Raw genomic sequence first — 18278 nt, forward strand, 5'->3', positions numbered from 1 at the left:
TTTGGCTTGCGAGCGAGAGTTTTTTCATCTGAAGAAAGTGAGGCGGTGCGGCTTCGGGAGGCGGGAGGCAAGAAAAGTGAGGTGAGCGACGCACGCGGGCGGCTGGGCTGGGCTGAGCGGGTACTGTAAGCAGATAATGTGCATGCATGCGTAATTGGTTGGGTGCGTTGTAAGAAAAGTCAGAAGGGGAAAAAGGGAGGAGATTGGAAGAATGATGGGCTGCTGGTTGGCTGGTTGGCTGCAGCAGAGGAGAGAGAGTGTGTGTGTGGCGCCGTGGTGGGAGTGGTGGGTGACGGGCAACGTGTTTCTAGATGAGCGAAGAATAAAAGATGGATGGATAGAGGGAGGCATGAGTAATCAGCGCGCGTGCGTGTCGTCCGTCTTGCTTGCTGCTCGCCGGTATCTGGTGGAATGAATGGCTGACTTTTGGTCGATCGCCTGGCTGATGCTGAAGAAAACAAGACGCGTGTCGAAAGGACTAGCGAGTAGAGCTGGGAATACTGTACCAGGTAAAATGGCGGAAGAAGAACGGTAGCGTGTGCCAGAGGAGTCTTTGCGGACGTGGGAGTGGCATTGCTCCTTCTCTTCTCCATCTTCTGCTCCTTTTCCTGGAAAATACATCGAAAGAAGGTCAGCCAGTTTCGTCCATGCCTCTGGGTACCTTAATCGACGCACTCTCATAATCTCACGACTGCCGCGTCCACATCATCAATCGATACTTGGTACAACGCGGGCGGTACATGTGAACGAGCCACCCCTCCCCCACGACTGAAAAAGTCCGGATGCGCACGAGGTGAGAGAGTGGGGGGCTCAAATCGCCTCGTCCCACATGAACGATGAAAGTGGGATGGAGAGACAATCAGATACCAACGTGAAGGCACCAAACTGCGCAGCTCGACGTACAAGCAAGCGACCTGGATGACGACAAACGCCTGGATATTTTTTATTTCCCGGAGAGAAGTTGAGACAGGACTAAAACATCGAAACAAGATGGTGATGGATGGGTAGTTGACTCTCGACGCGCATGCATGGTTTGAGTCAGCCGCGACAAGGATGGCAGACGCGCTCCAATCGCATGGCGCGCCGCGCTGAGTGAGCAAAGTCGAACGTAGGGAAATGTTTCGCTTCTGATGGTGCCGTGCAATGGCATGCGATGAAACTCCTTGGTGTTGTTTCAGGGAGCCAGGGCGGCGGAATCAAAAAATGTCTGGTGCACCATGACGCAACACTAGAAAACGACCGGGACACAGAGCACCAACGCCGTCAGCATGCCAGTGGTTATTTCTCTAGCTCAATCGCACCCGACCGGTGTTCTACCCTCGTCGCACCTCCTCACAAGGGCTGTGGGAACTTGAGCGTCTCAATCTTCTCGGGATAACGCAGCCCGGCCTGCTTGCGCACCTCGTCCATGACCTCCATGATGGTGACACTCTCGGCCAGGTCCTCGAACCTGCCCTCCTTCCTGCCCTCGAGCAGCGCCGTCGCTGCCTCGTCCGCCTCCCAGAACATGCCCTGACCTTCGCCCTCAGGTTGGAAGGCATCGCCAAAGCCGTTGCGCCATCCGCTTCCCTTGCCCGGGCCCGGCTGCGGCCACTCGCGCTCGTCCACCGTTCCGTCGTCGAGGATAAGGCGCGTCTTGCTCGGACGGTACAGTGGCGGGAAGATCTGGATTTCGCCCTTCTCACCCTGCACGCGACACGCGGGCCCGGCAATACTGTCGCCGGTTGGGTTTGACGAGTAGCGGATGCCAGTCGTAGCGACGGCATGGACATCGCCAGTCTTGGGGCGAGGGAAAGTGAGCAGTATGGTTGTGAGCTCGTCGGCAGCACCAGTGGGGGTGAAGCGCTTGAGCGACGAAAGAACCGACGGCGGCTTGCGGTCTGCCGGCGGGAGCGTCGTGTAGAGGGTTTGGAAGACCCAGGTCAACGAGTAGATGCCCAGGTCGAGGAGAGCACCGCCTGCCAGATCTGGGTTTACCATGCGATTCTTGCCATCAGCCATGGCGTTGTAGGGGTCGAGGGCGTGGCTCGTGTCGGCAGAGACGCGTTGGATCTCGCCGAGCTTGCCAGACTGAATCGTCTCGCGGACATAGATGGACAGGGGGAAGTATCGGGTCCAGACGGCCTCCATGAGGAAGAGGTTCTACAATCGTCAGACTGACAGTTGCAGAATCACCGCACGCAAGCATACCTTTTCCTTGGCTATCCTCACCAGCTCCTTGAGCTGGTCGGCGTTGACGGTGAATGCCTTTTCGCACAGGACATTCTTGCCGGCCTCCAGACACAGCCTTGCATTCTGATAGTGATGCGAGTGGGGGGTTGCAATGTAGATAATGTCGATGTTGGGGTCGGTGACGAATTCTTCGTAGGAGCCGTAGGCTTTGGCGGAGGAGGGAGCACCGACTTCCTTGAGGAAATCAGAGGCACGAGAGGCGCTCGAAGAGCTGGCGGCGGCGACGACGGTGTGCTTGACGTTGGTCACTCCACGGGTGGTAGGGTCGACGAGGAGGTCTCTGGTGAAGGTCAGGGCAATGCCTCCGGTGGCCAGGATGCCCCAGCGGATCTCTTTGGGCGCAGACATGATTAGGAGGGAGGGATTGAAGAGGGTGAGAAGTGGGATAGGGTCAATTGGGCGGACGGGCAAGAGTTTATCACAATGGGAGCTCTCCACTGGAGAAGTACAAGTACCCCGCCAGAGAGCTCTGACTGATGGAGTAATGACGAAAGTGGGGCTCAGCGGCCGTGCGGGAAATAACTTCCCAAATCTGAATGCTTTCTTCTATCAACACCACGCCCATCCCACCCTCACCACTTCAACCATTGCGGAACAGGTAACTGTAGGCGTTGAGCGCCGGCGCGCCACCCAAGTGTGCATATAGCACGCGGCTGCCCTCTGGAAACTCGCCGTTCCGGATCATCTGGATCATGCCGTCCATCGACTTGCCCTCGTATACGGGATCCGTCAACATGCCCTCGGTCCTGGCGCACAGCCTGATGGCCTCCATCGTGCCCTCGTTGGGCAGTCCGTACTCGGGCCCGCCGAACCGCGTGTCCAGCACCACGTCGTCCTCTGTGATTTCGCGCCCCAGCTCGACCAAGTCTGCCGTGTTCCTAGCGATGCGGAGAACCTGCGCGCGCGTCTTCTCGGGCTTCGCGCTGCCGTCGATGCCAATGACCTTGTTGGCGCGTCCGTCGGCCGCGAATCCTACAATCATGCCCGCCTGCGTCGACCCCGTCACGGCGCATACGACGATGTAGTCGAACTTGAACCCCAGCTCGGCCTCCTGTTTCCTGACCTCCTCGGCGAATCCCACGAAGCCCAGTCCGCCCTTGGGATGCTCCGAGCAGCCCGCCGGCACGGGAAATGGTTTGCCGCCTTTCGAGCGTACCTCGTCCATGGCTGCCTCCCAGCTGGGCCGGATGCCAATGTCGAATCCTGCCGCGTCGAGGCGCACGTCAGCGCCGAGGATGCGCGACAGCTCAATGTTGCCAACCCGGTCGTAGACGGCGTCGTGGTAGTTGACCCAATTCTCCTGCACCAAGACGCAGGACATGCCCAGGTGTGCCGCTACCGCTGCGACCTGGCGCGTCTGGTTCGACTGGATCCCGCCAATCGACACGAGCGTGTCGTAGCCTCCTTCAATGGCATCCGGCACAATGTACTCGAGCTTGCGCGTCTTGTTGCCGCCGAACGCCAGTCCCGAGTTGCAGTCCTCGCGTTTGGCGTAGATTTGCACCTTGTTGCCCAGTTCCGCCGACAGTCGCTTGAGATGTTGGATGGGCGTCGGCCCGGAGAAGGTGAGGTCGTACTTGGGGAACTTGTCGAGCTTCATGGCGGGGTAGGTGCGGGTGGTAGGCGTGTGGATAGGTACCGTGGAATTGGGTTCAACTATCTACCATTGGCAACCCGTTCCTCTTCATATGTTTCTTCTGGACGCCATCCAGTGTCGGCTACAGCCGGCCGAATGCGTCATGCGACAGTCTTCGGCTTCACATTGACCTTGCCGACCGACATCGCAGAGCTGTTGATGTGCCAGACTGTCGTGACTGTGGCTTTCAAGTCAGCGAATTATCCGAGCTAGTGATCTTCAGGCCCACCGCCAGCGTCTCCATGCTGGACAACGCCCAATTCTGGAATAAAGCGTCAGCGAGAGGGCAAGCTGACCGTGATAGCTTTCAGACTTCCCATTCAATCGTCCATCATTAAACAATGGTTGCGATTGAGGATGCACCAAAAAATGTCAGGAGCAGGAACATGCGGGCAGCTGCTAACTTTTGCTGATAAGCACGAGTGGGTCCTGCGACTTCAAGGGTCCGGCCCTATCTATCACCACTGCCGGATACGGCAATCCAGGCGATCGCCCTCTAAAACTAGACGCCGCGCAGCAACGTCCGTGGCTTGGTGCTTGATGCCACAGTCGAGGAACACAGAAGAGTGCGAGAGCAGATGGGGAGCACTCGTGCACTTCACCAAGCAAATGGTAGGAAGGAATGAAGCTCTTTCGCCGAGAGTACCCAGGAGCAATCGAGCACTTACGTGAAGCATTGAAGCCCCAGATTGTGGAATCCCAAAAGTTGTTTGCGTGCTACAAATTTTGCTGTCCATCCTGTGCCCCCCTCAAAGTATCTCAACCCCCTTTCTCCTGATCAATCCAAATACAGCGCCGTCCTGACCACGCGCTCCCACAAGCCCCCTGACAACAGCTCGTCGCTCCACTCGCCGCGCCACCCCACGATCCCGTCCGGCCGCACCAGCACTGCGCCGTCGATACTGACGCCGCACGCCGCAGCCCACGCGCCGTCGCGGTCGTAATACGTTTCCATGCCTCCGCCCTTCCCCTCATCAACCCCCCTCTCCCCCTGGACAACCACGCCCCTGACCAGCCCGCCAACCACCTTCTCCCACCCCGCTCCGCTCTGCCGCGCAATCAGGAGCAGGCGGTCCAGCGGCAGCAGGTCGCGCAGTGCCACCGCCTTGTGATCTTCTCTGGCTGCTTCTTGGACCTGCCCGTCGTTTGAGTTTTGATGCTGCCGCCGCACAACCCACGCATGCGGCAAATGGTGGCCTGGCAGCGTCGACGCGGCGAAGACGTCGCTGCGGAACGCGCCAGTCGAGTCGAGCTGCCCGCCCTCGAGCGGGTCGCGCGCGACGGCGATGGATGGCGGTAGAGGAGCGCGGCCGTTTGGAGTCGCGTCTGCCTCTGCGCCGACACTGCCATTCGATTCTGCCCCTTTCGAGACAGCCTCGCTGCTCGTCGCCGGCGCCACTCTCTCCGCAACGCTGGGATAGAACCAGCCGACCTCGGTTCCGGGGGCCTTGAACTCGCGATCTAGGACATGCAAAGCGTCGGCGACGGCAGCGCGCTTCTCTGCGTAGGCAGGGTGACGCGGGTCGAAGAAGGCATCGACGGCGGCGCGGTTGCGGGACACCGTGGCCCCGTCGGTGCCCGGCTCGAGGCCCAGCGCGGCGTCGAGGACGAGCGAGTGCGCGCGCAGGTTGTGCAGCGATGAGAGGCCAACGGCGCGGCCGACGGGGAGGCGCTCGGTGGTGTAGGAGGAGAGGAGGGGGAATAGGGAGTCTTCAGTCGCCGCCGCGGCCATGGTTGCTGTAGCGCCTTGTTCTTGTCCGTCGAGCAGCGAGCGCAGCGCCGCGGGCGGATCGAGGGCCATGGCCAGCTTCCACATCAGATTGAAGGCATCCTGAATGCCCGTATTCATGCCCAGTGCGCCCCACGGCGGAATCTTGTGCGCCGCGTCGCCAGTAAGGAAGACGCGCCCGCGCTGGCCGGCGCGGTACGTCGCGGCGTAGATGGCGTTGACGTTCCAGTGTGACAGACTGAGCACGTCAATGGATACGTCGTCAGTGATTCCCAGAGTGTCCAGGATGCGACGAGCCAGCGCCGAGCGGTCAAAGTGCGCCGGGTCGTGAGCAGTTGGAGAGCACACAAAGACCCATTCTTCATCTTGCGGCTTGTCTGAAAGGGGCCAGGGCCCGATTTGGTACATGAAGCCCGTCCTGGTGCTCCCGCCACGGTCCGGGTGTGTCAACCAGGTGATGAAGTTGTTCGGATCCGGGTGAGTGGCCCGAAGCGGCGCGCGTATGTGCGCCGTCACCATGTTGTAGATGTCACGCTCGCCGAGCCAGGGGACGGAGAGGGCCGACGTGAAGGAGCGTCCACCGTCGGCGCAGATGACGAACTTCGCATGGACGGTTTCTTCTGGGGAAGACGGGCCCCTGTCGAGGTGGCGTACTTGAAGCGTGACAGTGTCTTGGTCTGCAGAATCAGACAGAGACGTCACCTCTGCCGAGTACTTGATGGCCGTGGGATTCAGCTGCTCGGCTCTGCGTTTGAGGATGGGTTCCAGTCTGATTTGGGGGAGAATGGCATAGCGGGTCGGCCCATGCCTGGCATACTCTTCAGCATCGGGGCCGCCTCCCCAAGCATAACGGGATGCTATCTCTTTGCCCCTTGGGCCAATTTCGGTGTACCATGATGTCCGTCCTGCTATTTCGGGTGGAGCTGAGACGGCGTAGACCTCCTCTTCGATTCCCATGACACGAAAGATCTCCGTGGTCCGCTGATTGATCCCACATGCCTTGGGATGTATCGCCGTCCCAGGGTGTCGTTCGAACAAGACATGGGGTATGTTTCTGAGAGTCAGTAGAATCGAACAAGACAGCCCGATGGGTCCGCCGCCGATAATAGCAACTGGTTGTACGCTAGATCTAGACATGAGGAAGGGTTCTTTTGTCGAACCGATATAATTTCAAGACTAGACAATGACCGTGACTACCTTCAAAGCGCTTGATTCGGCCCCGCTCTTAAGTATAGATGAGTATTCCTTATACAACCGGCTCCAAGCGGAATCTCGAGGAAAGTCGGCAATGCCAGCTCTGATGCAGAGGAGCCCGGTAATCCCGAAATCCCGAACTCATTTAGAATAGTTGTTCAGGTTGAAGCAACCTTGACGGCTAGATTTAAATCCGAATGTCTAGGCACGGCTGACGTGGTTTTGACTTATACTGGGGTTCGTAACGGGCTTGGGCCAATAAGAATGTGTTTGCCGCGGATGGTCAAGCTGTCGTGACTAAGCAGAGTAAAGCTTTAGAAATTTTGCATAACAAGAGTACAGGTTTGAAAAGGTAGGAGACTCGGGCATACGAATACTTTGAGCCGATGTAAGAAGGGCAAGATGAACGCAGCAGACTTGCGCCAAGAGCCAAGAGGAAGGCGAAGTCGGATGGCTTCTCATCAAGGTAATGCTGGATGTTAGCTTCAGACGCGACTCAATGCTTACAGCTCGTTAAGTCACCGTGCAGATGCAAGAATCAAGCGAATCGTATCAATCCCACTCCTGATGACGAGAAGGTTCCCACAATTTGAATGCCATGGCTGCCGGAGACCGACCATGGTCTTGGCGAATTGTGCATCAAGCAGTGGCATCCCCAACGCTGGAATGTTGTTGAAGCTGGTCGCCAGAAGATTAATGAGTGTCCGACAAAGGAAGTGATGCTGCCGCAGAATTCAATCGCAAGCGAAGAGTCCACTCCACCAAGGCCGGGATCGGAGATGTAAGAAGCAAAAACAACGGAGCCATCACTGATATCCCTCTCTTCTCATGGCATCCTTTTAAACGCTGTTCCCATCCCCTTCTGGAGCTTGGCTATCAGAAGTTTCCGAATCGGGAGCTCATGGTCCACTAGGAGCGTCGTCAGCATGTCATTTCTGCGAGTATTCAAAAAACGGATTTGAAGCCGCAATCATGTGCAACCAGGTCAGACGCGCTCCGCTGAAGAAGCTGAGGATGAGTCCATGGATAGATTCTCGCAAAGTTCAGAGCTGCAAAAGGTATCTCGAACCCCAAACGCCTCCCTCGGCGAGTCAAATCAAAGATGGCCTGATTGACAGCGTCTATTCACGACGCTGGTGCCATTTTCGCCGGCTTCGCAGCCCCTTGCGCGCCGTAAACAGATCCCGAACAATTCAAGCCGTTCCCAAAATCATTTGTTATGCGTATAGTGATATCGCGGGTATCGCGGGGATTCGGGTGGTGGACGTTTAGCGCTTGCGCTCGAAGTATCCGCTGGTGCTCATGATGGCGACGCTCTGATCCATGAGGACTTCGCCAACCCAGAGGTAGTTGTCAAGCCACTTTTTGATGTTGTCGGACTGGGTCAAGCTCTCGGGCTTGACACTAGGTCTACGAGTCCCAGAAAAGCGGGAGGAAGTCAGCGGGCTGTTGCAGTTGATGGTGGGGTGAGATGGCGAGGTGAGAGGAGAGGTCAGGCAGCAGACGGGAGGGCATACGTAAGGCCGGTCGAGCGCTTGACGCCAGCGAGGAAAGCGGAGACTGGATCATGTTAGAGCGAGCGAGGTCGGGAGAGGGTTTGATTAATGGAGGCGCACAGAGAACGGCGTCAAAGGCGTAGTGGGTCAGTCGTCCGAGCTACAGGTGAGGTGGTGAGCGCGTGGTGTTTTGGAAGCCGGCGGCGGGTGGAGGCGGGTGGAGTGACAACTTACGACCATGATGGCTGCTTTGTTTCGGGGGTGGCAAAGGGGGAACAGACTGGAGCGGGCGATGCGGCGATTCAGCGACACGGGCAAGCAGAGTGGTGCAAGATGAGTGGAAAGTGGGCGAGGGGAGAGTACAGGTGCGAGGAGAGAGAGAGGCGTGAGATGCAGGTCGCGACGATGGAAGTAGCAGACCAGGGCAGTGGTTGGCTGAGCGAGCGGGGCGGGACGGGACCGGGAGTCGGTCGGGGCGTCGGGAGATTCGGGACCCGGCTCGGGGGGCGGAACAACGACGCACGAGCCAAGGGCCGACGGGCGGAGTGGTGGAGTGCAGCTGAGATAAGCGCCAAGCGAGCGCACAAGCCCTAGCTTAATCCAGAATAGCCGCCTGCCTGTTGCTGGTGTTATCACAATCCCTGTCCATGTCACCCCTCCGGTCCTGCAGAGAGAGACAGCACGGCACCGACAGCACGGCACTAGACGACGAGTGCTAGATCCAATCAGGAATCGACCCAGTCAGAGTCAGGTCGGAAAAGTGTGAGTGCTTCCGCCGCTAGTGCACTTGGCTTCATTTTTGTGTCGCGTCGCGAGGGCCGTCCCGCTGCCAGAGGATTTGTTTGCTTGCGACTGCTCACGTTTGGCCAGAAGCCAATCGCTGCGCAGCAACTAGTCACGGTGGCTCAGATTCAAATCCACCGCGTTTCGGTGGGCGTGGGCGTGGGCGTGGGCACTGGGCAGCGCACGGCAGGGCAGGTCTGAGCGACGGTGGGGTTGAGCTGGTCAACAGATCGAGCTGCGTACAGAAGCTGACCTCACGTTAGAACGGCCGGCCGTTGAAATAGGATACAATGCGTTTCAACATAGCTCATTCGTTGAACCCCCGGGTGGGCTACAAGCTCTTGGGCCAGCACGCCCAATTGGTGAGTCTAGGTCTTGGGTGTCTCGGACCCTAAGAAAAAAAACCCGCCTCGCCCGCTCCCAGTCGGAGCTGCCCATCCCACCACATTTCTTCTCCGACGCCGCAGCCCACCCTCCGCCCTCTCCCTCTTAATCTTCACCAGCTTCCCCTCCTCTCTTTTTGCTGCAACACCCGCTTCAACACCTCTCTCCCTCTTCTAGATACCCCCGCTCAAGAAAATGGCCAACGCCCTCGACCACCTCCATGCCGGCCGCACTCGCGTTGAGTGGCTGTCGCAGCTCAACACCGAGTACCGCCCCGCGAAGAACTACCGCCGCACTGCCATCATTGGCACCATTGGTGCGTTCGCTTTGCGGATTCCCTCCTGCTTCCTGCCGCTTGCAAGCTAACCCAATCCCAAACAGGCCCCAAGACCAACTCCGCCGAGAAGATCAACCTTCTCCGCAAGTGTCAGTTCCCCCCAAAGCTTTCCGCGTCACTGAGCTTCAAAGCTGACACAATCCAGCCGGCCTGAACATTGTTCGCATGAACTTTTCCCACGGTTCATACGAGGTAAGGAGAAGCTGACTAGTAGCATGCTCATCATGCTTCGAGGAGAAAAAGGCAAAATGGCTGACCTCTGTACAGTACCACCAGTCCGTCATTGACAACGCCCGCGAGGCCGAGCGCACCCAGACTGGCCGCCCTCTCGCCATTGCTCTCGACACTGTAAGCTCCTCGCTCTATTCTCCACTTTCAATTCCTAACTCCCCAACAGAAAGGCCCCGAGATCCGCACGGGCAACACCGTTGACGACCAGGACCACCCCATCAGCGCCGGTGACGAGCTCATCATCACCACCGACGACAAGTATGCGACGGCCTGCGACAACAAGATCATGTACGTCGACTACAAGAACATCACCAAGGTGATTGAGGTTGGCCGCATCATCTTCGTTGACGACGGTGTCCTGTCCTTCACCGTCGAGGAGATTGTCGACGACAAGACCCTGCGCTGCAAGTGCGTCAACAACGGCAAGATCTCGTCCAAGAAGGGTGTCAACCTGCCCAAGACCGACATTGACCTTCCCGCCCTCTCCGAAAAGGACAAGAGCGACCTGAGATTCGGTGTCAAGAACAAGGTCGACATGGTCTTTGCCTCGTTCATCCGCCGCGGCAGCGACATCAAGGCCATCCGTGAGGTCCTTGGTGAGGATGGCAAGGAGATTCAGATCATCGCCAAGATTGAGAACCAACAAGGTGTCAACAACTTTGACGAGATCCTTAGGGAGACTGACGGTGTCATGGTCGCCCGTGGTGACCTTGGTATTGAGATTCCTCCCGCTCAGGTCTTCATCGCCCAGAAGATGATGATCACCAAGTGCAACATTGCCGGCAAGCCCGCCATTTGCGCTACCCAGATGCTCGAGTCCATGACCTACAACCCCCGCCCCACCCGTGCTGAGGTTTCCGACGTTGGCAACGCCGTCCTCGACGGTGCCGACTGCGTCATGCTTTCTGGCGAGACTGCCAAGGGCAACTACCCCCAGGAGGCTGTCTCGATGATGAACGAGACTTGCCTGCTCGCCGAGGTTGCCATTCCCTACCTCAGCGCCTTTGACGAGCTCAGGAAGCTCGCCCCCGTCCCCGTCCCTACCACCGAGACTTGCGCCATGGCCGCCGTCTCTGCCTCTCTCGAGCAGAACGCCGGTGCTATCCTTGTCCTGACCACCAGCGGTAACACTGCCCGCCTGGTCGCCAAGTACCGCCCCGTCTGCCCCATCATCATGGTCACCCGCAACGCTGCTGCTGCCAGAGTACGTTTGTCCCCTGAATGAAGTCTACATTTTTCCTAACAAAACATAGTATTCTCACCTGTACCGCGGTGTCTACCCCTTCTACTTCCCCGAGGAGAAGCCCGACTTCAAGAATGCTCCTTGGCAGGAGGATGTCGACCGCCGTCTCAAGTGGGGCATCATGAACGCCATCAAGCTCGGCGTTCTCAACCGCGGCGACGCTGTTGTCTGTGTCCAGGGCTGGCGCGGCGGCATGGGCCACACCAACACCCTCCGCATTGTGCCCGCTCAGGAGGACCTCGGCCTCGATCAGGAGGCTTAAGTTACTAATCAACCCAGTGCAGGAACTCGTCAAGTACGAGAGTAGGTATATGGGAGAGTTTTGAACCGCAAAAGCGCTTTGATTGAGGACAGTACAATGTCTGCGAGACGAAGCCGGGGAAAATGATCGCACGACGAAGAAATGGAACGGGACCCGCATTAGAAGGATGTGAATGGGCCGGAGTAACTGGACGGTTTCACGATTTTGACTGAATTCATGAAAATTTCTAATTTCATTGACGTGCAATGTTCAAATCCGCTGAAGACGTGCGACACGGGGATGCCTGAGAACCAGTTTCCTTTCTACGATCCATCTCTTGGTGTATCAGAGCTTTACTCCTCCACCCATCAGCCTGTCAAACTCTCTCTTTCTAAAACGCTCGTACCTGCCCTCGCTCAACCAGTATATCCTGTCTCCAGATCTGGCTACGATCTCTGGATCGATACCCTCTTTCTGCAACACGTGCTTTTGCAGCTTGTTGGTCCCCGTCACGGACAAAGCCATTGTGACCCTGACAAAAACTGGCACGGCATATTTGGGCAAACAATTCCTCGCATGCTCTGCCAGGACTTTTAGCCTCTGTCTCTCCCACCGCTCATCCTTGCCCTCGGCGCCCTTCAAGGACAGCGCCGCACAGCCCGCGCGACCCTCTGCCCCCGGGACTCTAACGCCGTACACGACGACGTCACTGACGACATCAACGCCCCTGCCGGCCGCCAGCGCGCCGGCCACCTCGAGCGTCGCCACGTTCTCGCTCTTCCAGCGGAACGTGTCGCCCAGGCGGTCGACGAACCACCAGCGGCGCGCGCCGTCCTGGCGCAGCACGTCGCCGGTGCGGAACCAGGCGTCGCCGGGGGCCAGCACGTCGTGGACGATCTTGGCGCTGGACGCGCGCCCGTCGCCAAAGTAGCCCTGGAACGTTGCCCGCGTGTCGTCGGCCGGCAGGCGGAACAGCAGCTCGCCGGGCTCGTCGACGCCGCACAGCGCGACGCGGTTGTCGTTGTTGGCGCCGTCGCGCAGCAGCGTGCCCGTCTCGCTGTCCACCCGCGCCACCACTTGCAGCTTGCCGTGGCCAAACGCCAATGCGGATGCCAGCGCGCCAAAGTATCCCACGGCGCCTGCGGTGAAGGGCCCAGAGCTGCGGTTCCACAGCCCGGCCGGGCCCTCGGTCGCCGCGTAGAACTCGCACACGGTGCGGATGTTGAAGCGCTCGGTGAAGCGCGCCCACACGTCTGGCCGCAGCCCGTTGCCGAAGACGGTGTGTACGCGGTGTGTGGCGTCGAGCGCCGCGTTGGGCGGCGAGGCGAGCAGGTAGCGCAGCGTTTCGCCGACGTATTGGAGGTGGGTTGCGCGAGTAGCGTGGAGGGAGGGCAAGAGGTAGGTCGTCGAGAAGGAGGGAGCGAGGGCGAGCGTTGTGCGTGATGAGAGGACGGCGAGGAGTGCGAGGAGCGAGGCCGAGGTGTGGTAGAGGGGCATGGCCTGGAGGATCTCTTGTCAGCCACGTACAAATTATGCACTCATGGTCTCGCTGAGAGGGTGAGGATTAATTGCCGTCTGCGAGAGAGCTCGATTCTCGTGAGAAGTCGTGTGGTTGATACGAGAAAGACGGTACGTAATTGTGGCGGGGATAGAACTCACTGTAAACACCACATCCCCCTGCTTCAACGGTAACCACAAGCCGCAGAATGTTGCCGCAACCTTTGCTTTGCCCCAACTCACCACGGCCGGCTTGGGGAGTCCCGTCGTTCCACTCGTGTAAATCAACATGGCCATGTCCTGGCTCTCTCCAACGCTGCGCTGCGCATCCTCCGCCCTCAATCCCTCCTCTTTCAGAATCTCTTCGTCCCACACGTCCAATCCAAACCTGACCGTCGAGATACGTTGGCCAGAAAACCCCTCTCCCTTTTCTGCGCCATTGACCAGTTCTCTCCAAACTTGCCCGTCCTCAGCATATTTGTCCTGGACCTCGCTCTCGCTCCCCACGAGCACGAGCCTCGCCGTCGAAACCCGCAAGCAGTGCAGCAGCCCTGCACCTTTCAAGTGATAGTTGATGAAGGCGGGGGTGGCGCCGAGCGACCATAGGGCAAACCACGCCACCACGAAGCGCGCGCTGTTGGGCATGTCGAGCGCCACGACGTCGCCGCGCCGAACGCCGTGCGCGCGGCGCAGATACCGCGCAAATGACAGCACCGCGGCATACACGGCGCCGTACGAGTGCGACTCCAATCGGATTTCGGATCCTGGGTCTCCATTGGCGTGTGGGGAAGAGCGGCCTTCCTTGGGCGGGTGATGGGGTATCTGCAAAAAGAGCGTGTCGCGGGTCCGTGGATCCAGCGCTGCGGCTTCGAGGTCGTAGAAGCAGTTGGTGCGGTCGTTGCGCTCGGCGCGCGTGATTGTGTAGATGGCGCGCAGCATAGCTTGCGTGAACCAAGCGTCGTAGGAGAGACCGAGGCGCGCGTCGAGATACATGGAACCGGTGACAGCAGCGGCACCGGCCATGGCCAGCGCCGCGAGGGGGACTGCATGTTGTGTCAGAAAAAAAGATGGCTTCTTTTGCGCTGGTGGGACGGGAGCAAACCTGGCATGGTGGCAACAATTGACAAGAAAGCGCTGGATTGGATAGTGCACTGTGGTCTTTTTCTATTTGACAGAGGAACGTGACTTGAAGCGACTGTGTAAGGTAGGACTAGCTGTGCCGTGTGGCCATATTCGCGGTGTACATGTATAACAATGCCGCGGTCAATCAAGCCGGACAGGCTGGCCAACGATAAAACAACATGGTTCAGACGAGCAAGGAAAGCGAAGAAAGAAACGAGGGGCAAATGACGCGAAACGCAGCCAAGCCAAGCAAGCGAAAACGCGGAGCTCAGGACGGAGAGCACTCTATCCGTTCATGGTGCGCAGGAGGGGGGTGGAGAGGGTTGGGGCTGGCAGTGGGAGGCGAGGCGGAGCAGTGAGTGGAGAGAGGCATGCGAACGACGCGTGGTAACCGAGTCGCCTTCGGTTCGCTTTCTCGCTAACCCTTACCATCTCTGTCTGTCAATCTCCGCCGCAAAAACAAACCAATACTACTGAACAGCAGCATTCTTCAAAAGCTCATGAGCCGCTTTGGCGCATAAAAGTCCAAGGCCGCCTTCTGGCTGCCCGACACGTCTCCCGCTTTGCTGTGTACAAACGGGGGTGTCCTTTGCTTTGCCTACTGATGGGAATCCGGGGTCTGGCACGAGGCATTCATTCCCCGTTATGAGCACGCGATGGTGCTCTGCGACAAAGCCCACGTCCATCCTCCACTTGGTGTTGCTGAGGTCAGAATCATTAACAGTCTTTTTTACGGCCGCAACGGCCTGCAGTCAAGAAACTTTGCATAGCCGACCCGATGGCCCAGCTATTGCTTGATCTATTCTAGATTGTCGGATTTTCACTCGGACCGCCAGACTTCGTCTAGGGGACATCAGGGTCGTCACCTTTAAGCATAAGTGGTCTGATGGGAGAAATGAAGGCTCGCCATAGCCTCGAAACGGGGCAGAGCGATGGCTCGGCCCGGACGAGTCCTGCTGCTTCTTTGGCTTCGCTTTCGGTTTTCAAGAACGCCATGTGGCGCGAATTGAAGCTCAACCGGACCTTGCAAGGCCAGTGAAAGCCGAGTGAAGAAGCTATTAACGAGCAAGTTGCTTCAGGAAATTACATTCTCTGTCGAACCCTTGAGGTTTAGATGCTTTTCTCCAGCACTGGCAGAGAAATTGAGGTGGCATTCTTCGATTGCCAGAAAACTACTTTCGATTGCAGGCATCATGCGACATACCAACGAGTTGTCTGGTTTGTCATATCCTGTTCAGAAACTTGCCAATTCGAAGCGGAGTCTATGTACTTTTGTCGGTCTCGACTGAACATTTCCCTCAAAAGTCGTCCAGCAATGGCGTATCAGAATGCAGAGAGTAGCGCATTACAACCGACCAAATGCACGTAGGGGACAAGTGTTACTCCGCACTAAACGATCTCTCTCGCCAACTTACTGCCAACACCGATGCCACCGGACAAGAAAAAGAACAAGTCAGCTGGACAAGAACCAAAATCTTATGCAAAAGACCAAACGCCTGCGCAGGCTTACATCGAGGAGCGCCCACGAAACGACGAAAGCGACGACCACGCTACCCTGTGAAGACTCTTCTTCTTCTGTTCTCTCCTACTCACCAGATTTGAATGCATACTCTCAGCCGTAGCGCTCGCCGTCACGGCAATCGGACTGCCCAGCGGTGAATCGGACCCGTCGCCAGCAGCGCCTGGCATGCTCGAGTAATCAAAACTCTCCTTCGACGACCTCAGACGCCTGATGCTTTTGCGAGGAACGATGCCCCTTCGGCCTTGTTCGTCTTCCTGCTTGCTGCTCGAAAGCTGCTCCGCTTCCTGCGCCGCCCGCTCGACGTCCATGCTTGTCTGCTCGATGCGCTGCGTGCAAGTGATTTCAAGCGTGCGGGGTGACATGGGCGGTGACGAAGACGACATTTCGATGCTGTCGCTGCCGGCGCTGTCGCGCTTTGTGTTGTGGGAATGTGCGCTCCGGCTGCTGGAATTGCTGATGATGCTGCTGCGAGATGCGAGGAGCGGTCGGGGCGTGCCAGCATTCGCCATCGCAATGTCCAGGGAGGGAGGCCGGCTGGTGCTCCGGCGCTCTATGAAGATGGCGCGAGGTGGTGGCATTGGGCACGCAGACATTCGCTCGGCGTAGCGAACAAATTCGCCTCCGTCTTGATGCTCGTCGCGCACAATGTCTTCGGGCGGCGCTTCGGTGTTCCACGAGCGCGGCGACACAGGGGACATCTTTTGCGGAAAGTCGGCGGCAACTCTGATAAAGCCAGTCCTGCTATCTTTGCGGTCGTGAGTATAGTCGCACTTTGACGCGCTGACTGAGATCTGAGGTAGGTCGACACTACTGTATGTCCCCCTTCCGCCGGTCTCCTCAATCGGGAGGATGCTGCTTCCGGTCGCGTAGCTGTTGAAACCTCCCCTGACGAAGTGGTATAAGCCTCGCGACATGCTAAGTATCTTGGGTTCAAGATAACGGGCCACTAATGGGCGGAGAGCAGGGGCACTGGCACAAATCTGCGTCACCAGATCAACTCAAGCCCCCGTAGTCATGTTCGTTCAACAACAAGGAGGGTTTGACTTACTAGACCGAGATATGCCTCAATTGTTGCCACCATAAAGAGTGGGTAGGCTTCCCAACTGGTGTCTATGGCCAACAAAGACCTCCAAGTCAGCCATGTGCGCACACATGCTGTAACAATCACGATGAATCCAAGACCGAACAGCACGCAGGTGGTGATTCGTTGTTGTAGTGGCAGTCTCATGGTCAAGACAGTCGGGATTGGTAGCACGGCAACTAGTGTGTCTATGAGGACATTGATGATGCTGGCAACAAGATTGAGCACATTTTGGTCGATGCAGCGGGATCCTTTGGGGGGAATAAAACTCCAGAAAGTCCGCATCGGACTGTCGTCTCATCAGTCAACGTCCATCTCAGTGATTCTTGGATAACCACAACTCACATGCAGATCAGACACGTAGCCACCGTTATGAAGATCCAGTTCGCAATGTTGATGGCAAATGCACCACGCAGAGTCCACTTGGCCCATCGAATATCCGGTGCTTGGAAGAGGCGGGAGTAGAAAGCCAGCAGCGACTGCCGAGTGAAGAAAATGACGGTCGGAAATGTCATGCGCGCGGCCAGGCCAACTTTGATGGTCGGCTGAATGCTCCACAGCGGTATGTCCCAGATGTGTCGGTTCCAGTAGAACCGCTGAAAAGCAAGTATGATGGTGGCGCTCAAGCCGATTGCAAGAACCTGTTGCGCATCAGCTTCCTGCTTCGACGATCGTCTAGAGCATGCTTCGACCACTTACAAAGGCTATAATCATGTAGACGTCGTCGGCACCAAACCATCTCCTGAGAAACACTCGACTGTAGATGCGGAGGGCGAGCATGGCCAGGGAGATGGATGCCAGGACCGCGTTCAGGACGACAATGCCATCACCTCGTGTGGATGGGTTGGCGTAGTTTGGTCTCGGCCATTTGACGATCTCGTCCAAAGGGTATAAGCTAGTGGCCATCAGGACGATGGATGATTCCCAGTGGAGAAATAAAACAGAGATAGACGTCTGGTTGTCAGTAGGCTCAACTGTGCTCCACGACAGAGAGGGCGCCAACAAGAATGCCCTTGGGAAGCTCAGCGAAGGTGGGATGTGGTCGTAGGTCGGCACCTGGGGTCTAGCCCTAGCTTGTCAGGCGCCTCCATCAGGCTAGGAGTAGGAACAGTGATGCAAGACCACTGAAGTTTTAGCGTTCCAGCATTGGTAGCGGGCCTGCCAAAAGTCAATGTGATCAAATGGAAGAATTGGCATTGCTTGAAAATGTTCCCTTGGGCGTGGGCAGGATAGCAGATATACTCCGTAGAAGAGTTAGAGAAACACAAGGCTCGCTACTTCTGTTCAAATGACCGTGTTGATGCAGGGAATCGAGTAGAGGTCATGGTGGTGAGGTCATAGTGGCAGATGCTGGTTCAGGGTTGATCGGCTGAAGCAGTATTGGGAGAATTTCACGTCAGGCACCGCATGAAGCCGTGCCACATCAATTGCCCTCAAGTACGTTCATCCGCGGTCATGTCCGCATTGCCACAGACCCTCAGCGCCACTAGGGATGCTTTCGTGTACAATTTCAGCTGCATCTGCTGAAGGAGCTGCGAAGAAGCAGTTGA

General features: G+C 57.5%; 7 protein-coding genes across 7 annotated transcripts; 1 reads left to right on the forward strand and 6 right to left on the reverse strand.

The window, feature by feature from the left end:
* Positions 1-1041: 1041 nt before the first annotated feature.
* On the reverse strand, positions 1042-2668 carry J3D65DRAFT_609472 (uncharacterized protein). The gene is made up of 2 exons (XM_066798690.1): positions 2191-2668; positions 1042-2142 (listed from the first exon to the last, which is right to left on the reverse strand). The coding sequence occupies exons 1-2, from the start codon at positions 2578-2580 to the stop codon at positions 1333-1335; spliced, it is 1200 nt and encodes a 399-aa protein (XP_066659639.1). The 5' UTR covers positions 2581-2668; the 3' UTR covers positions 1042-1332.
* A 59-nt stretch (positions 2669-2727) lies between these two features.
* Positions 2728-3887, reverse strand: J3D65DRAFT_609475 (1-aminocyclopropane-1-carboxylate deaminase). Its single transcript, XM_066798691.1, has one exon. The coding sequence runs from the start codon at positions 3830-3832 to the stop codon at positions 2813-2815; it is 1020 nt and encodes a 339-aa protein (XP_066659640.1). The 5' UTR covers positions 3833-3887; the 3' UTR covers positions 2728-2812.
* A 759-nt stretch (positions 3888-4646) lies between these two features.
* On the reverse strand, positions 4647-6734 carry J3D65DRAFT_545266 (FAD binding domain-containing protein; the record flags this gene model as incomplete). Its single annotated transcript, XM_066796758.1, has 3 exons — positions 4647-5003; positions 5040-5129; positions 5241-6734. 3 exons carry the CDS (start codon positions 6732-6734, stop codon positions 4647-4649), a joined length of 1941 nt encoding a protein of 646 aa, XP_066659641.1.
* A 1018-nt stretch (positions 6735-7752) lies between these two features.
* Positions 7753-8674, reverse strand: J3D65DRAFT_609483 (uncharacterized protein). Its single transcript, XM_066798692.1, has 5 exons — positions 8522-8674; positions 8408-8447; positions 8309-8351; positions 7846-8201; positions 7753-7790 (listed from the first exon to the last, which is right to left on the reverse strand). Exons 1-4 carry the CDS (start codon positions 8525-8527, stop codon positions 8060-8062), a joined length of 231 nt encoding a protein of 76 aa, XP_066659642.1. The 5' UTR covers positions 8528-8674; the 3' UTR covers positions 7753-7790; positions 7846-8059.
* An 843-nt stretch (positions 8675-9517) lies between these two features.
* On the forward strand, positions 9518-11928 carry J3D65DRAFT_609485 (pyruvate kinase). The gene is made up of 6 exons (XM_066798693.1): positions 9518-9770; positions 9836-9880; positions 9937-9983; positions 10059-10139; positions 10189-11226; positions 11276-11928. The coding sequence occupies exons 1-6, from the start codon at positions 9650-9652 to the stop codon at positions 11525-11527; spliced, it is 1584 nt and encodes a 527-aa protein (XP_066659643.1). The 5' UTR covers positions 9518-9649; the 3' UTR covers positions 11528-11928.
* On the reverse strand, positions 11703-14473 carry J3D65DRAFT_609491 (very long-chain acyl-CoA synthetase/fatty acid transporter). Its single transcript, XM_066798694.1, has 3 exons — positions 14106-14473; positions 13166-14046; positions 11703-13006 (listed from the first exon to the last, which is right to left on the reverse strand). The coding sequence occupies exons 1-3, from the start codon at positions 14110-14112 to the stop codon at positions 11852-11854; spliced, it is 2043 nt and encodes a 680-aa protein (XP_066659644.1). The 5' UTR covers positions 14113-14473; the 3' UTR covers positions 11703-11851.
* A 1089-nt stretch (positions 14474-15562) lies between these two features.
* Positions 15563-18097, reverse strand: J3D65DRAFT_18688 (uncharacterized protein). Its single transcript, XM_066794340.1, has 4 exons — positions 17428-18097; positions 17074-17369; positions 16696-17017; positions 15563-16627 (listed from the first exon to the last, which is right to left on the reverse strand). The coding sequence occupies exons 1-4, from the start codon at positions 17632-17634 to the stop codon at positions 15632-15634; spliced, it is 1821 nt and encodes a 606-aa protein (XP_066659645.1). The 5' UTR covers positions 17635-18097; the 3' UTR covers positions 15563-15631.
* Positions 18098-18278: the final 181 nt, after the last annotated feature.

Source organism: Phyllosticta citribraziliensis (genome assembly GCF_038025025.1).
Source record: "Phyllosticta citribraziliensis strain CPC 17464 chromosome Unknown J3D65scaffold_1, whole genome shotgun sequence".
Lineage (NCBI taxonomy): Eukaryota > Fungi > Ascomycota > Dothideomycetes > Botryosphaeriales > Phyllostictaceae > Phyllosticta > Phyllosticta citribraziliensis.